At 44.9% G+C, this 12,991-nt stretch overlaps 2 protein-coding genes across 8 annotated transcripts in view; both read right to left on the reverse strand.

The window, feature by feature from the left end:
• LOC107995786 (single Ig IL-1-related receptor-like) overlaps positions 1-10,161 on the reverse strand; it is a 53,882-nt gene extending 43,721 nt beyond the window's left edge. The window contains exons 1-2 of one of the 7 annotated variants that reach the window (XM_062082442.1): positions 9,490-10,161; positions 6,263-7,413 (exon numbers count right to left, since the gene is read on the reverse strand). In XM_062082442.1, the coding sequence (XP_061938426.1) occupies positions 6,263-6,528 (266 nt within the window). In that variant the 5' untranslated portion in view covers positions 6,529-7,413; positions 9,490-10,161. Of the gene's footprint in view, positions 1-6,262 lie in introns of all 7 variants that reach the window. The other 6 variants (XM_062082436.1, XM_062082441.1, XM_062082438.1 and 3 more) reach the window with 6 other exon arrangements.
• A 142-nt stretch (positions 10,162-10,303) lies between these two features.
• On the reverse strand, positions 10,304-12,932 carry LOC107995738 (uncharacterized). Its single transcript, XM_062082453.1, has 5 exons — positions 11,726-12,932; positions 11,441-11,609; positions 11,155-11,346; positions 10,627-10,735; positions 10,304-10,557 (listed from the first exon to the last, which is right to left on the reverse strand). Exons 1-5 carry the CDS (start codon positions 11,796-11,798, stop codon positions 10,360-10,362), a joined length of 741 nt encoding a protein of 246 aa, XP_061938437.1. The 5' UTR covers positions 11,799-12,932; the 3' UTR covers positions 10,304-10,359.
• Between the last annotated feature and the right edge of the window lie 59 nt (positions 12,933-12,991).

Raw genomic sequence — 12,991 nt, forward strand, 5'->3', positions numbered from 1 at the left:
TCGGTGTATACGTAGAAGAAATTGTTGATTTACGTATATTTATTCTTGTCGTTATGTACAAAAAGAAGTTGGAGAAGAATTGCTACTATTTAATTTCAAATTCCTGTACCGTGTTATTATTATTAGGTTAACTCGAATTAATGCGTGTCTCTATTTTGACGCGGCACAAAGAAACTCGTTTCCCTTGTCGAACGAAACGACGAGAAAAAGGACGGTCGCAAACACATCGAACCTGATTCTTTACGAATCAAGTTATTTGCCTCCGGCTCTCGCGTTATCGATAACTCGAAACTTTTTTCCATCCCTTTTCTTTCCGTAGAATCGAAAAATAGAACACTCGTTGACCCGAAACGAAATACCGAACTCAACACCGATCGCATGGAACGATCGTTTCGCCTGCCGGGATAAGGAAAAAAAATTTACATAAACGGAGAAACAATGGATGGTAGAAACGAAGGACGACAAACGAAAGCGTGTTTCGCTTCACCAAAACCCGTACTCGCGGGAGCAACGCGGGAAAATGGTGGAGGGATCGAAGCGAATTCGAAAGAGATTATTACCAACGACGACTATTTATTTACACGGCCAATTATCGTTCGTTTCTTCGCCGATGGAACTCGACCGCGATCTCGATCGACGGGTAGAAGAAAGGAGGTTAAACGAAGAGACCGCGTTAGAAAGCGGCGGTTGGAGTGGTGGGAAAAAGAGCAAAAAAGCGAGCGGTTAGGGAGGGGGAAGAAAAAAGAAGAGTGGGAGAAGGAGGAGAAGAAGAGGTGGTAGCGCGGGATCGAGCGGGATGGAAATTTATCGCTTCTGTAAGGAAGAAAGTGGTTCGACCAGCGGCTGCACATGTCCCCCTGGTTGCACCTGCGTCCCCCTTCCTCCCTCCCCTGCCTACATATGTATTCCCATGTAAACGGTAACATCGGTGGAGCATGGCACGCATCTCGCACACACTTTTGCCCCTTCCCCTCTTTCTTTTATTCCTGTTGCACACACGGAGAGCGCTCGTTCGACAAATTAGCCGGGTCGAAACGATGCCGTATCGCAGGCGAAATGGATGCAAAGTTGCCGTGGGAGGGTCTTCCAAGATTCCTCCCGTGTCGTGAAAATATTCCACAAGCGCAAATTGCCCTCGCCACCTGTCATCGGTAAATATACCCACACAATTTTCGCTCGATAATACGTAAATATTCCAACCAAGTCTACTACCTACGTACCAATTCCCGGAATTACTTTGACACAAAGTCGCCGCTCGACGTTGAACGATCGAACGTCATTTTTTCCTGCGTGCACTCGATTTCGATCGGGATCAGATTTATACTCGCTTTAAATTCTCGAATTTTCCCATCGATCCGAGCGCCGAGGGAGGGGGAGGGGTGGGGAGAGATTTTATCGTAACGCGGAAAAATCTCGGATAAAAAAATAACATCGAATTTTCTCTCCTATCACGGTTACTATTTTTCTTCGAAAAATATGGGGGAGAATAAGAGAAACAACCGGAGCTTTGTTTGTTTTCGCGCGAAAACGGGAATTTTCCTCGGAAAATGTTGGCGGATATTCTCCGATTCGGTGGCCGCTCGGTTCCTAATTGGCCAAAGCGTGACGCATCGGTCGAGTGTTTTGCTTCGAGTAACGGTCAATCCAAACTCGTGACTCGTTCGAGCGCAAACAGGGAAGTATCGGTGTGTAAAAAGAAAAGAGACTCGGTCAAATATTTGCGGCGATGGATATCCGTGGCGGCGACGGCGGCACTTCCCACACCAAGAATCCTAACCAAATATTCCCGATCATTTATACGCTTTCGTCGAAATATCTCTCTCTCTCTCTCTCTTTCTCGCTTTTCTCCGACGGTACGTACACGTTCGAATATCGAACCGAACGATAGCCGTTTCGACACGACCGTGAATACGCGGCGAATGTTTCGAGGCGACGACGAAAGCAACAAGTCGTGGAAATCAACGATACGACCCTAACGAAAAACTCGCGCGGCTATTCGTTTATTTTACCTGGTTTCGCTCGAGCGTGTTAAACCAGTACGTATCGTTATATACGCGATGCCGTTCCAGCTTTCTCACGATTTCTCTTCCGCTGTCGTCGAAATTTCATACGCGAGCCTCCATTTCTCCACCATTTTTGCGTCCTACTGCTAACCTCGCGCATGCGCGTTTCGATTCCCCCAAACTTTTACCACCAGAAAAAGTTACCGGTTCGAACCATCGAAAAATAACCGACTATCTCTTCCAAGGACGATCGTTGGGAAGAAATAAGTGTGACGGACAACGAGGAACAATGATTCATATGGACGTAACGTTGGAAAAACCGGCGGAAACGGTACGCCGTTCGATCGAGGTTTCTGCAACGTAACGACCGTAGCGCGCAACCGGTAAATATAGTAACTACGCTTATCTCGTAACCGAGACTCGGAGGTAAAAATACAACGGACGTTTCGTCGTACCGCGTCAACGTCCGTGTACCGCGATTTATCGACAATTTTTTTGTTTTCTTTTTCAAAAACAGCGCGCGCTCCCGTTCGCGTGACAAAAGTGACAGCAACACCCTCGTTTACACTCCCGATCGAGATACGTTGTTGAAACGAGCCGTTTAATCTGTCTCGCGCACCGTAACGCGATTCTCGCGACCGACAGAGAAGGCTAGGGGCGTGGTGGAAGGAGCGAGCTAGCTGGTCGATTCTCCCTGACCGAGAATGAAATTTGAGGCTGCCTGGCCTCTCTTCTCGTCCACTCGCTTTCCAAGAACCGGCGCACACTCACTTTTCACGTGCTTTTCCCCGTAACGCGGAGACGCAACGCGGCCGTAAATTGCGACAGATCCGCGTCAAGGTGAGCCGAGGGAGAGAGAGAGAGAGCCGAATATTCCGTGAATCCGGTAAAATTAGCGCCAAGCTAGCTCGAAACCTGTTACATTTTTCTCCATGGAAATAATTCGAACAGCGACCACTGCGAAGAGACAGAGATCTATTTTCTCGCGCGTTATTCCCTTCTCTTCGAATCGCATTGCCACGATGTCGGCGCGAGGCGAGGAGACGAAAGAGGCGAGAAAATTCGGTCGAAACTTTTTCCTCCACCGCGTTGAAATTTAACCATCGAAAAGGAAATAACTCGACTCGACTCGACTCGACTCGGGATATCCGGTAGGAGGGGGGCGAGATTCGCGAAAAATCGCCGAGCTATTTCGCTCGTTTCTCCTCCGTAATCGGAGAGAAGAGTCGTCAATTTGGTTTCGACCAGTCCCGTACCGGGAATTACACACTCGCTCTTCGAAAATCGTCTTAACGAATTCCGTGAAACACGAGGAGAGACGGGCGTCCCGATGCAGAAATTACAGTTCTGTTTCTCCCCGGCTTGTCATTATCCGAGTCCCGAGGCCCTCCCCAGCCGAGCCAGGGACGCCGTGCCTCTAAACTTTCCCTCTCTCTCTCTCTCTCTCTCTCCTCCAACGAGTCGTTGGAAAAATCCTCTCCGCCATCTTCCAATCTTTTCATCCTCGTTTTTCATCCTCTTCCTTTTTTCTCGAATCAGACGACGCCCCGGGCGTCTGGAGGAGAAACAACACGCGAGCCAGCTAATCGCGTGTCGCTCGCGAACGAGAGGAGACTGAATTGGGAAACGCGTCCCCCGATTCGCCGCCATTATTCCTCCTTCCTTCGCGTTCCGCACGCCATCTTCGGATGCGTTTGAACGAAAAAAGCGAATCGGTGGCGCTTCGAGAGGGGGCCAAAGGCTGGAAAAATGCAATTTTTCTGGTAGTTTCGCGTGATTGGCTTCGTTGGCCGAGAAACATGGCCGCCGCGAAATCGATCGGTTTTTCGAGCCGAATTTTTCCTCAAATTTTTCTCCACGAATTTCGCTCGAATTTATCCGCCCATTGTTCCGCGCGTTCGTTCCCTGCCTCGCGCGCACGCGCGCGCGCGCAGATAATACGTAAGACGACGTATATTTTCGCATTTCTTTTTTTAAATCCGAATGTTGTTCGCCGTAATAGCGTCGCCGGCTTTTTTAATTCGTTCCGTATAGCATTTCGCGTATAATACGCAAACGTCTTAACGGACTGTGGAAACAATCCCGTGCGAGCGTATAAATAGCCGATGACAATGCCGGGACAGAGAGATGAAACGCCAATAAGTGCCTTTCACTTTTCAAGAATGAAGACGACTTTATAGCACCGTGGTGCATACAGTGAAACGCTATAAATAAACTCGCGCCGAGTCTCGCGCTTTTGTACAATTTTGTAACGCGGACAAACCGAGGCGAGGGAAGAAAAGAAACGGCGATTCAGCCCCGCGACGGCAACGCTCGAGCCGAGTGGAAAGGTGTTTAATTTATGCCTTCCGCATATCCTTTGTTCCGCGGATGAATTCGACCGCTAATAAAAACCATCGGCTGGACGTTCACGCATCGACGATTTCTCTCCGCTCCCCGAACCCTCCTCTTCCCGGAATCGTCGTCGGCGCGATGCAACCGGGCGCGGAGGGGAAGGGAAAATCGCCTACGGCGGAAAAAATGCCGGAGGAAAGGGAGTGGAACCCTCTCCCTCTCCCCTGCTTCGAGAGAGAAAGCGAGAAGGAGACGATAACGCGGCGTTGCGTCACCTTTAATTCGCGTGGATAACGCAGTTGCGCGCTTTTCCTTCCTTTCGCGAAATTTTTTTCCGGGGGGAAACTCGGTGGGTAAGGTAGCGAGCGAATAATTTGCGGAAACGCACGCGTAAAGATACGCGTTTCGATCCGGTAGTCGGTATTTACAGAGGACATTACACGGTTAAGTACTTTGGAAAGCGAAAAGGATTACCGAGGGGTATTAATATCTAATTGAATATTCTTATCCGCGTGGAGAGAGAGGAGGATCGGGGCGAGGATTTGGAGAGACGTGTATATTGCACGTACGCATCGATAGAGTCGGGCGGATAATTCGATGCGCGTCGATCGGCGGGAAGCGGCACGCTTCGGATGGACACGCTCGATAGAGACGTAACAGGTGTGGACGGAGCGGGAGCGGGAGCGAGAACGTTGGCCACACGTCCGTTAGCCCTCGGACTTTTCGAGAACGAGACGCGGCAACGCCTCGAGAGAGAGAGAGAGAGAGAACGGCGAACGTCGTGGGACAAATATACCGTTTGACACCTGGAGGAAGACGCGGACAATGGCAAGGTTTGGGGTAAGGTCCCCACTTTGTCCGAGGAATAATAAAGTTCCCGGTGCAGAAGGGATTCGGGATATCGGACGGTAGGTCCCTCAAAGATCGCTTCTCGGAAACGTGTCTTTGTTGGCTCGGGCTTGCGGTTCCGAAGGGGACACACTCGAACGCTTTTCAAACTGCGACCCCCTACAGCGATTTCCATCTTGTACTTCGTACCGTGTTTCTAGATTTATCGTGGAATAAACAACCGCTTCGTGGAAACGTTATTACCGGGTGACGTGACTCCAGCCGCCGTGCTCACAATACCACCGCGATCGCTTCTTTACCCTCCCTTTTTCATGAATATCGGCCGACAATCGGTTCGTTTGCCACGCTTCGCCAAGACAATTGTTTTACCTGGAAACCTGTTACGCTTTTGACAAACTGTACAATTTCTAAAACGCAAAGTAACGCGCCTGCTTTTCAACGTTTATATGGAAAACCGTCGTCCCCTACGTGCCACGATACGTGTGCACTCGTAACTATGTGTGTATATATCTCTCTCTCTCTCTCACTCTCCTCCAACACGATTTTTCTTTCGAATCGAACGTATCGATGATACCGTTACCGATGATAATATTTCGTCGATCGGTTCAACGGATATCCTTGCGATGGAAGGATAAACGCGACGCAGTGACGAGAAGAACGGATACGCTTCCAGGTATTCGAGTTAGACGGAAAAAAAAAAAAAAGGAAAAAAGTAGCAAGAAATTGCATCAGTCTGCACGAATGTCGAGAACGCTATTCAAATCGTGAAAGCGTGACTCACAACATCGAAGCAAAACCATGGGAAAAAATTCCTCGACGTTTGCTCCGTCGTTGCTCGCAAGACGCAGAAATGCTGTTTTTCCTCCTCCTTATCCTCTCATCGATACGACGTCCGAGCTTGAAAATAGGAAATACATCGCGAATAACGTATTAATCGCATCGTTTAACCTTCGTTCATCTTTCGAAACGAGATTCGAGATTCTTTCGTATTTGTATTTCGATCTTTTACTCTTGAGAAAATCTTTTATTTTTGAGAGAAAAAAAAAAAAAAAGTATAAGGAAGCGACTTGACTCACCATTCGATGCTTCTGTATCCTCGAAGGCAGCAATGAAGAGCTTTGAACGCTCCGATATTTGCATATTCCGTTGTCACGACTTCTTTCGTAAATCTGAGACCACCGGGTGGCAAGTTGTCAAATTTGTGTATCGAACAGTAGTCTTTTAATTCGTTGGCCCGACACGAAACAGTCAAAAGCGACAAGACGATTAATCCACGGTTTAACGATGTCGTCATCTTGAGATTTCGACGAAAAACCAATTTACCGAGACGTTGGAAAAACATTTTAGACACGACGCTTTTCAAATCCGAGAACCTCCATTATCGGATTCCTAGAGTGAAAATTACGTCCCAACGGTCCAGGCTAAACTTTTCCGTAAAGGAAAACCGATCTCTTCCAGCCGGCACCGTTAACGTCTAAAGGACAAATACGCGGACTTCTGTATCTACGTACACGTACCTTCACCGATTCGCTCGATGTTTGTCGTCAAACATAAACTTTCGTCTGCTCAGGAATACTGCGTGTTTACTCGGGATTTCAAACAGCTCTCGTCCCGCGTTTTTTTCGCGTTAACCGATAAACTGTTTAACCGTTCAGTCACCTTCCGCGAAACCCATTTTAATTTTTCTCCCGTTCTATTTTCGACATCACTGCTCGATTATGCGAGGAGAGGAAGGGCCAACTTTTTCAACATTTGCACGATCACCAATAATTTTAACCAATCATATATTCGTGATATGTGTATAGCGTGTATAATGGTCAATGGTCACAAATCCCGTGATTCGACACTTTTTCGACGATCTTTCCGATACTTACGTCACTCGCAATAATCACGATACCGCACATCAAAATTCAACCGTATAAAATAACGCGTGCCGTTTCCGAGAAGAGAAAAAATAACGAAAATCGACACCTGGAACGTAGATCGTAACGAAACCGATATATATTTTCACCGAAAAGAAACTGTCGACGCGTAAACGTACAAACGACGCACACGCTCCGAACGCCGACGGCTTACTGTCAGCTCACTGCTTTGAAAACTCCCCGTAAACCACGGGTTTAAAACGAGCCGCCTGTTGCCTCGTGCTCGTTCGGTTGCTTTCGGCTCTCTTCGGACATCATCGATGGAACCGTACCGACCGTACTACGGTCGCACGTAATCGTTAGTTCTATTCTTTCCCCAAAAATATTGGTGATTCTCTTTCTTTTCTCCGTATATATATATATATGTATATTGCACATTCGAAATCTTTAAAGTTGTACGCGAGATAGATATCGTGCATTCGTTTACGATTGAATCGATCGTTGTCTTTCATTTTTTGATATACATATTTATTCTTAATTTTAGAGAAAAATATTGCCATGTTAATCTCTGGAACTAATCGATAAATCGATAAATCGATACATTTTTTACGAGATTCTCGCTCGATGCAAACTTCATTAAATACTTATTCACATGAGCAGTTAGTTTGCTCGGTCATATTATTAATGCTATTTTTGACGTCAGAATATATTATGTGAATTTTGTTGAGGTTAATTGAAAATATTCTATTTTACGCGCCATTATACTTCCTTATTTATAAGAATAAAGTTTTCGTAAGAAAATCGTTCGAAACCTGGAAGAACACGTTTGTAAGTGGTTACTCGCCTTATTTACCTTTACTTACTCGATTCGAAGAACATGTACGTATCTGTATACATACAGATAAACAAATAATCAAGAAATCTTTGCATTTTTTGACGACGCAATATTTGACAAGGATTCAGAAAAAATAGAATAATCGTTTTTTCGAAACGATATCGCGTATGTAAATACGTATCGATTTCGAAAGAAATTAGATTAAAACACAAGAATTTCCACGAATACGATAAACTTGGAACGTATGTATGTATATTTAACAACGTTGCGGACAGATAATTTTTGTTCGAGGATAAAGTTTTGTTCGAGGTAATTGGACAGTGCGATATCGTTCGGCGAATTAATATCGATCTTTCGAGAATTTTCTTACTCACAGAATATTTTATATCGGTTTATGTCCGATATGCCGATACATCGCGTAGATATATACTCTGTCAATTTCTTGACTCAATTTTTCTTTATTCTACGGCCGAACCAGTACACTTTCCCCGTTTTTTCGCGGCTGATCGTCTCTATCTACCATACCCCGGTTCCTGATTTCGCAGCAACGAGTAAGAACAACGCGTTACGTACACTTACACGCGGCTGCCGCTGACTCGCATTCCGGGAATTCGAGTATGCGGTCAGTCGTTTCGTGTCGTGTGGCAACGATTATACCGGATGATCTATGTCAGACTCGTATCTACGTGTGTGCAACCACCGCACATGGAAGGAACTTTTATGCGTGCCGACGATGAGTGTAGTCTTTCTCGTAGAACCAGTTTTTTTTCTTTTCCCCTTTTTTCCACTTTTTTCCTTAGAAATAGATTCTCGCATCGCTCGAACAATCCGGCTCGATCGAAAATCAAATTTTCCACTCTTCGGTTTCTCCCTTCGGTCAAGATAAAAATCTCTTCTTTCAAAAGAACACCGATAAGATAATAATAAGAACAGCGTCGCGATAACGTAATAAATTCGAATCGACGTGAAACAATTCCATTATGTACGAAATTATCGAGGCTCGCCCTTCGAACCATACTTCAAAGAACGGTCGTGTTATCAATTAGAGTTCCGAGATCACGGTGTACGTAACGAAATTAATCTCCCCTTAATTAATAGCGTTAAGGCGCATCCAGCCGAGGCAGGCCACGAGTTTCCTGATTAAGACGATGATACGCGTTCTCGGAAGTGACAGTGGAGAAAGAGCCGAGAAAGGCCGGCGGACACACTTTATCGAAAATCTTGCACAATTAAAACCGCCACGTAATCGTAATCGAGAGATTTGAACCTTATTCCTTAAAATTCTCCTCGAAGAGAAACCTTATCACGCGTAATATTTACATTTACGATACATATAATTACATAGCATTCGATTATTATATTTGTTACTTCGAATATTTCCAACACGTGAATAAGGACAAATTAGCCGACGGACGACACGCGTTCTAAACAACCGGTAGACCGCGAACCTTTGTACTCGTGTATATATATATATATATATATATCGACGTTTCAACGGAAATGAGAAACGCCTCACGGTATGTTGCCCGTTTTCCCCGCTTTACCGAGAATTCGTAATTACACGGCACACACGCCACTTACAAGCGTTCTCCCGGGCTGCGCATACCGGGTGTCAAGCGGCCGAGCTCGTGAAAAAAGAAGCCGCCGTTACGAGATTAGTCCTTAGACGGGGTACGGGTCGTTTTTACTTTCGCGGGATTCACAGGTGTCCCTCGAAGGAAGCCGTTTCGCCCATTCGACCGCTGTAATCGTCGGCCGCTGTCCGTTCCGCCGCTTATACGCATTTTCGCGTTCCAACGTAACTGGTTTCCTCCGAGCGGCGTTACTTTTCCACGCCCCGCCCCTTCTTCCATCCTTCTCTCCGCCGCGAGAAGAAGGGACGACTTACCGACCGTCGATCTTCTTATCGATTCTTCAAAAAAGGAGAAAATTTCATTGCCGCGTCACCTGATTATCGTTGTATACGCCGATGATGATAGCGCGACGTTATGTGTCGCAGTTGCATCATTGTTCTTGGAAAAATTGTGGCGCGACAGAGGGGGGATAGAGAGTCAAAGTTTTTATTGTTTCACCTGCCGACTCGTGCCTCGAATGAAAATAGTCCGCGACGCGATCAAAGGGAATTCTTTTTTTCTCCTTGAAATTCGATATCGGGAGCTAAAATTAGGTTCATCGAACGAGCAGACACTTGTTGCTCTCGTCGCGACTCGTACGCTCGTGATAAATGGAAGAAATTTCTTTGTTGCCTCGCTAACCTCCTTATTCGCCCTTTTACTTTGCGTTGCGATCGTTGCTTTCGCGGTACGTATTTAATCGAAGCAAGGCGTTAAAGTCGACGTCAAAGTCGATTTCTCAATTTCTTTTGATTCACCTTCATTCTTGCATTCGAACGCATTGGATGTAATTAATAGAAGGATACGTTTTATGTATTGGAATTTATTTCTTAGACGCATCGGATAATTGTTAAAGTTAATCATCAACCTCTAATTATATCTATCAAATCTTTCAACGAGAGATTATTGAGGAATTTGTTCAACGTGTTGGCAATAATCGGACTCGCGTAATTCGATATCTCAGTTTGATAATCGTCGAGTAATCCGGGTAACACCTCGGTAATAGCTTTGCTCAAAAGCTTGGACACCTCCTCGTCGTTGTATAATCCGGTGATCGCGCACTGGAAAAATCGTTCAAGTCTCAATTCTGGTCCGTACGTATTACGAAGTTACGACATTACGATACTCACATTGAATTCCTTTAAATGGGCATTGAACGTCAGATTCGAAATGTTTAGTGTGTTATTCTTTACACCCAATTTCATGTCTACCGTTACGTTAAGACCTTTAACGACCACGCTGAAATTAAAAAAAGAAGGAAGATAAGATTTTTTTTATCTCGCCAATGCTGTATCTTGACCGATAACTTTTCAACAACTCTTCGAGTTTGGAAAAAATGGACAAAATCGAGAAAACGATTCTCGATACGACCCGTGAATTGTAGAAATCTACGGTACCTACATCGATATCGCGCGTCGATAATGTCGGGAATCTACAGAGCCGACCGTAGTTCTTAAGCTTCGCCATTTTATCCAAAGATACGATTACTCGCATATCGAGAGAGATTTTTTTTTCTCTTTTCTCCCTCGAGAAACGTGAACGATTCACGGAGATTAAAGATAAAACGTAATCTTTTTTTTTTATCAAACTATTCCGTTCTGTTTCGATCATATATTCTCTATATCGAATAATAATAATAAGGAAAGTATAAAACTTACCGGATGTTTCCATTACCGAAGATGGAAAAACTATCGACGAGTGTGCCGGTTACATTGTAGTCGGTCATGACGCTGATTTGATTGAAAAGAAGGCCGACGTCGACTTTGAGACCAGCGAGCATAAAATCGCCTTGATTTACTTTGTAATCGGACAAACCATTGGAACGTAAGTTCTTCAGTATACCCTTTAGTCTGTTCGAACAGGAAAAAAGAAAAGAAGAAAGAAATCAACGCTTGTCGTTCGACATTTCCGTTTTCAATTAGAAACGCGTAAATATACGCTTACGAGATCAAACCCTTCTCGTTCAAATCGATACTCATATTCTTGATTTGAAGAGGATCGAGGACGGGAATGGAAAGCTTGGGGTTTCCATTCTTTATATATTCCTTCAATTTTTCAAGAAATCCAACCAGTTGACCTCCTTTGTTCTCGTATTCGTCGTATTCGTTGTTTCCTTAATTCGGAGGAGCGAAAAAAAAAAAAGCAAACAATTTTCGACAATCCGCGGTTCAATTTAACGTGTTCTAGATCAAAGTTGAAAAGATAAAAATATCGTTGTTTTACACTTACGATATATCTCGATCACGGATGACGCATGACAGGTGATCAACACGGTGGCTAAGACCAATGCGAAGAGGCGCATCTTGAGCTAAAAATGAAAACGAAAGAATCTCTTCACCGTTGATTTGGAAATCGATAATGAGATAAACGATGGTACGATTATTTCCAACGTTCAAAAATAAATACTCGCGATTATTTTTCGATAAATCGCGAAATCACTGTGTGTTCGCGTGTCTCTCGAAATAGGTTCGGTCCGTTGATAAATCGTTCTTTATATACGGAAACAGTATCGTGCACTTGACTTTTAAGATCTCTTATCCGATTTGTTGTCCTTATCGGGGAAAAGATCGATCAACTGATTGGGTTAAATTGACAAACAAAAAAATCGAGAAGAAGGCAAGGACGCGAAATTACATTGTTTGTTTTCGTTACAAGTGTCTCGTATCTTCTACCGCCGTGCATAATTCATCCAGATTTCCGACATCGACGAATTTTTTTTTCCTTTTTTTTTTTTTTCCTTCTTTTTCCGCGTTCGTTCCGCGTTTCGTTAAATAATTATACACCGATATGCGTTATCACGTTTCGATAGGTGGTCACGAGCCACGATACGAAGCGTAAAAAGGAATACGAACTCGAGATTGTTCTTCGAGTTTTTGGTAGGGAGAAAAAAAATTTGTCGCATCGACGGATAAAGGACGAACCATGAATCTCCATAAATCCGGAAAGGTATCCGTATCTCACGTGGCCATGAAATTCGCGCGGTATCGATCGTTATGGCGTTATATTAAAATACTTGGTTATTGGACGGAAGGTTCGAAGGCAAGGCCTTCGAAGGTAAGCCGGCTAATAAACTATCGACACGTATATAATAAATAATCGTGAACGGATAAGCCCGAGATTCTCCGGGAATGAAAGAAAGGAAGAAAGAAAGAAGGATTTGCACTTTTTCTCTTGTCGTCCGTGAAAATTTATATTATGGGGAAAAAACTTGATCCTTCGTTCTTTTTTTCTTCCCCCACCCCCCCTCCCCTAGGATGGAAAAGTTGGACGGACGTATTAACGTAACCAATCCCTGCCTAACGGCGAAGTTGAAATGATCGGCGGAGCAAAAAGAGCGTCTAGGGGGCGGAAGGGGGAGAGGAAAGGAGGAAAAGAGCGGCGCGTACGTACGGTGGCGACAGCGGTGGTGGCGGCGATGGAGGTGGCGTTCGACGTGGAAAGAAAAAAGGAGGAAGAAGAAGAAGAAAGGGAGGAGAGGAAAGGGAAAAAAAGAGG

The sequence above is a fragment of the Apis cerana genome, linkage group LG11 (genome assembly GCF_029169275.1).
Source record: "Apis cerana isolate GH-2021 linkage group LG11, AcerK_1.0, whole genome shotgun sequence".
NCBI classification, from domain to species: domain Eukaryota; kingdom Metazoa; phylum Arthropoda; class Insecta; order Hymenoptera; family Apidae; genus Apis; species Apis cerana.

Excerpts from the sequence above, each read along its gene's own strand:
- LOC107995738 (XM_062082453.1), bottom strand. The coding sequence starts at position 11,798 with ATGCGCCTCTTCGCATTGGTCTTAGCCACCGTGTTGATCACCTGTCAT. Across the intron at positions 11,347-11,440 it reads AACGAGAAGGGTTTGATCTC|ACTAAAGGGTATACTGAAGA; the intron begins GTAAGCGTATAT and ends CTGTTCGAACAG. Across the intron at positions 10,736-11,154 it reads TTCGGTAATGGAAACATCCG|CGTGGTCGTTAAAGGTCTTA; the intron begins GTAAGTTTTATA and ends TTTTAATTTCAG.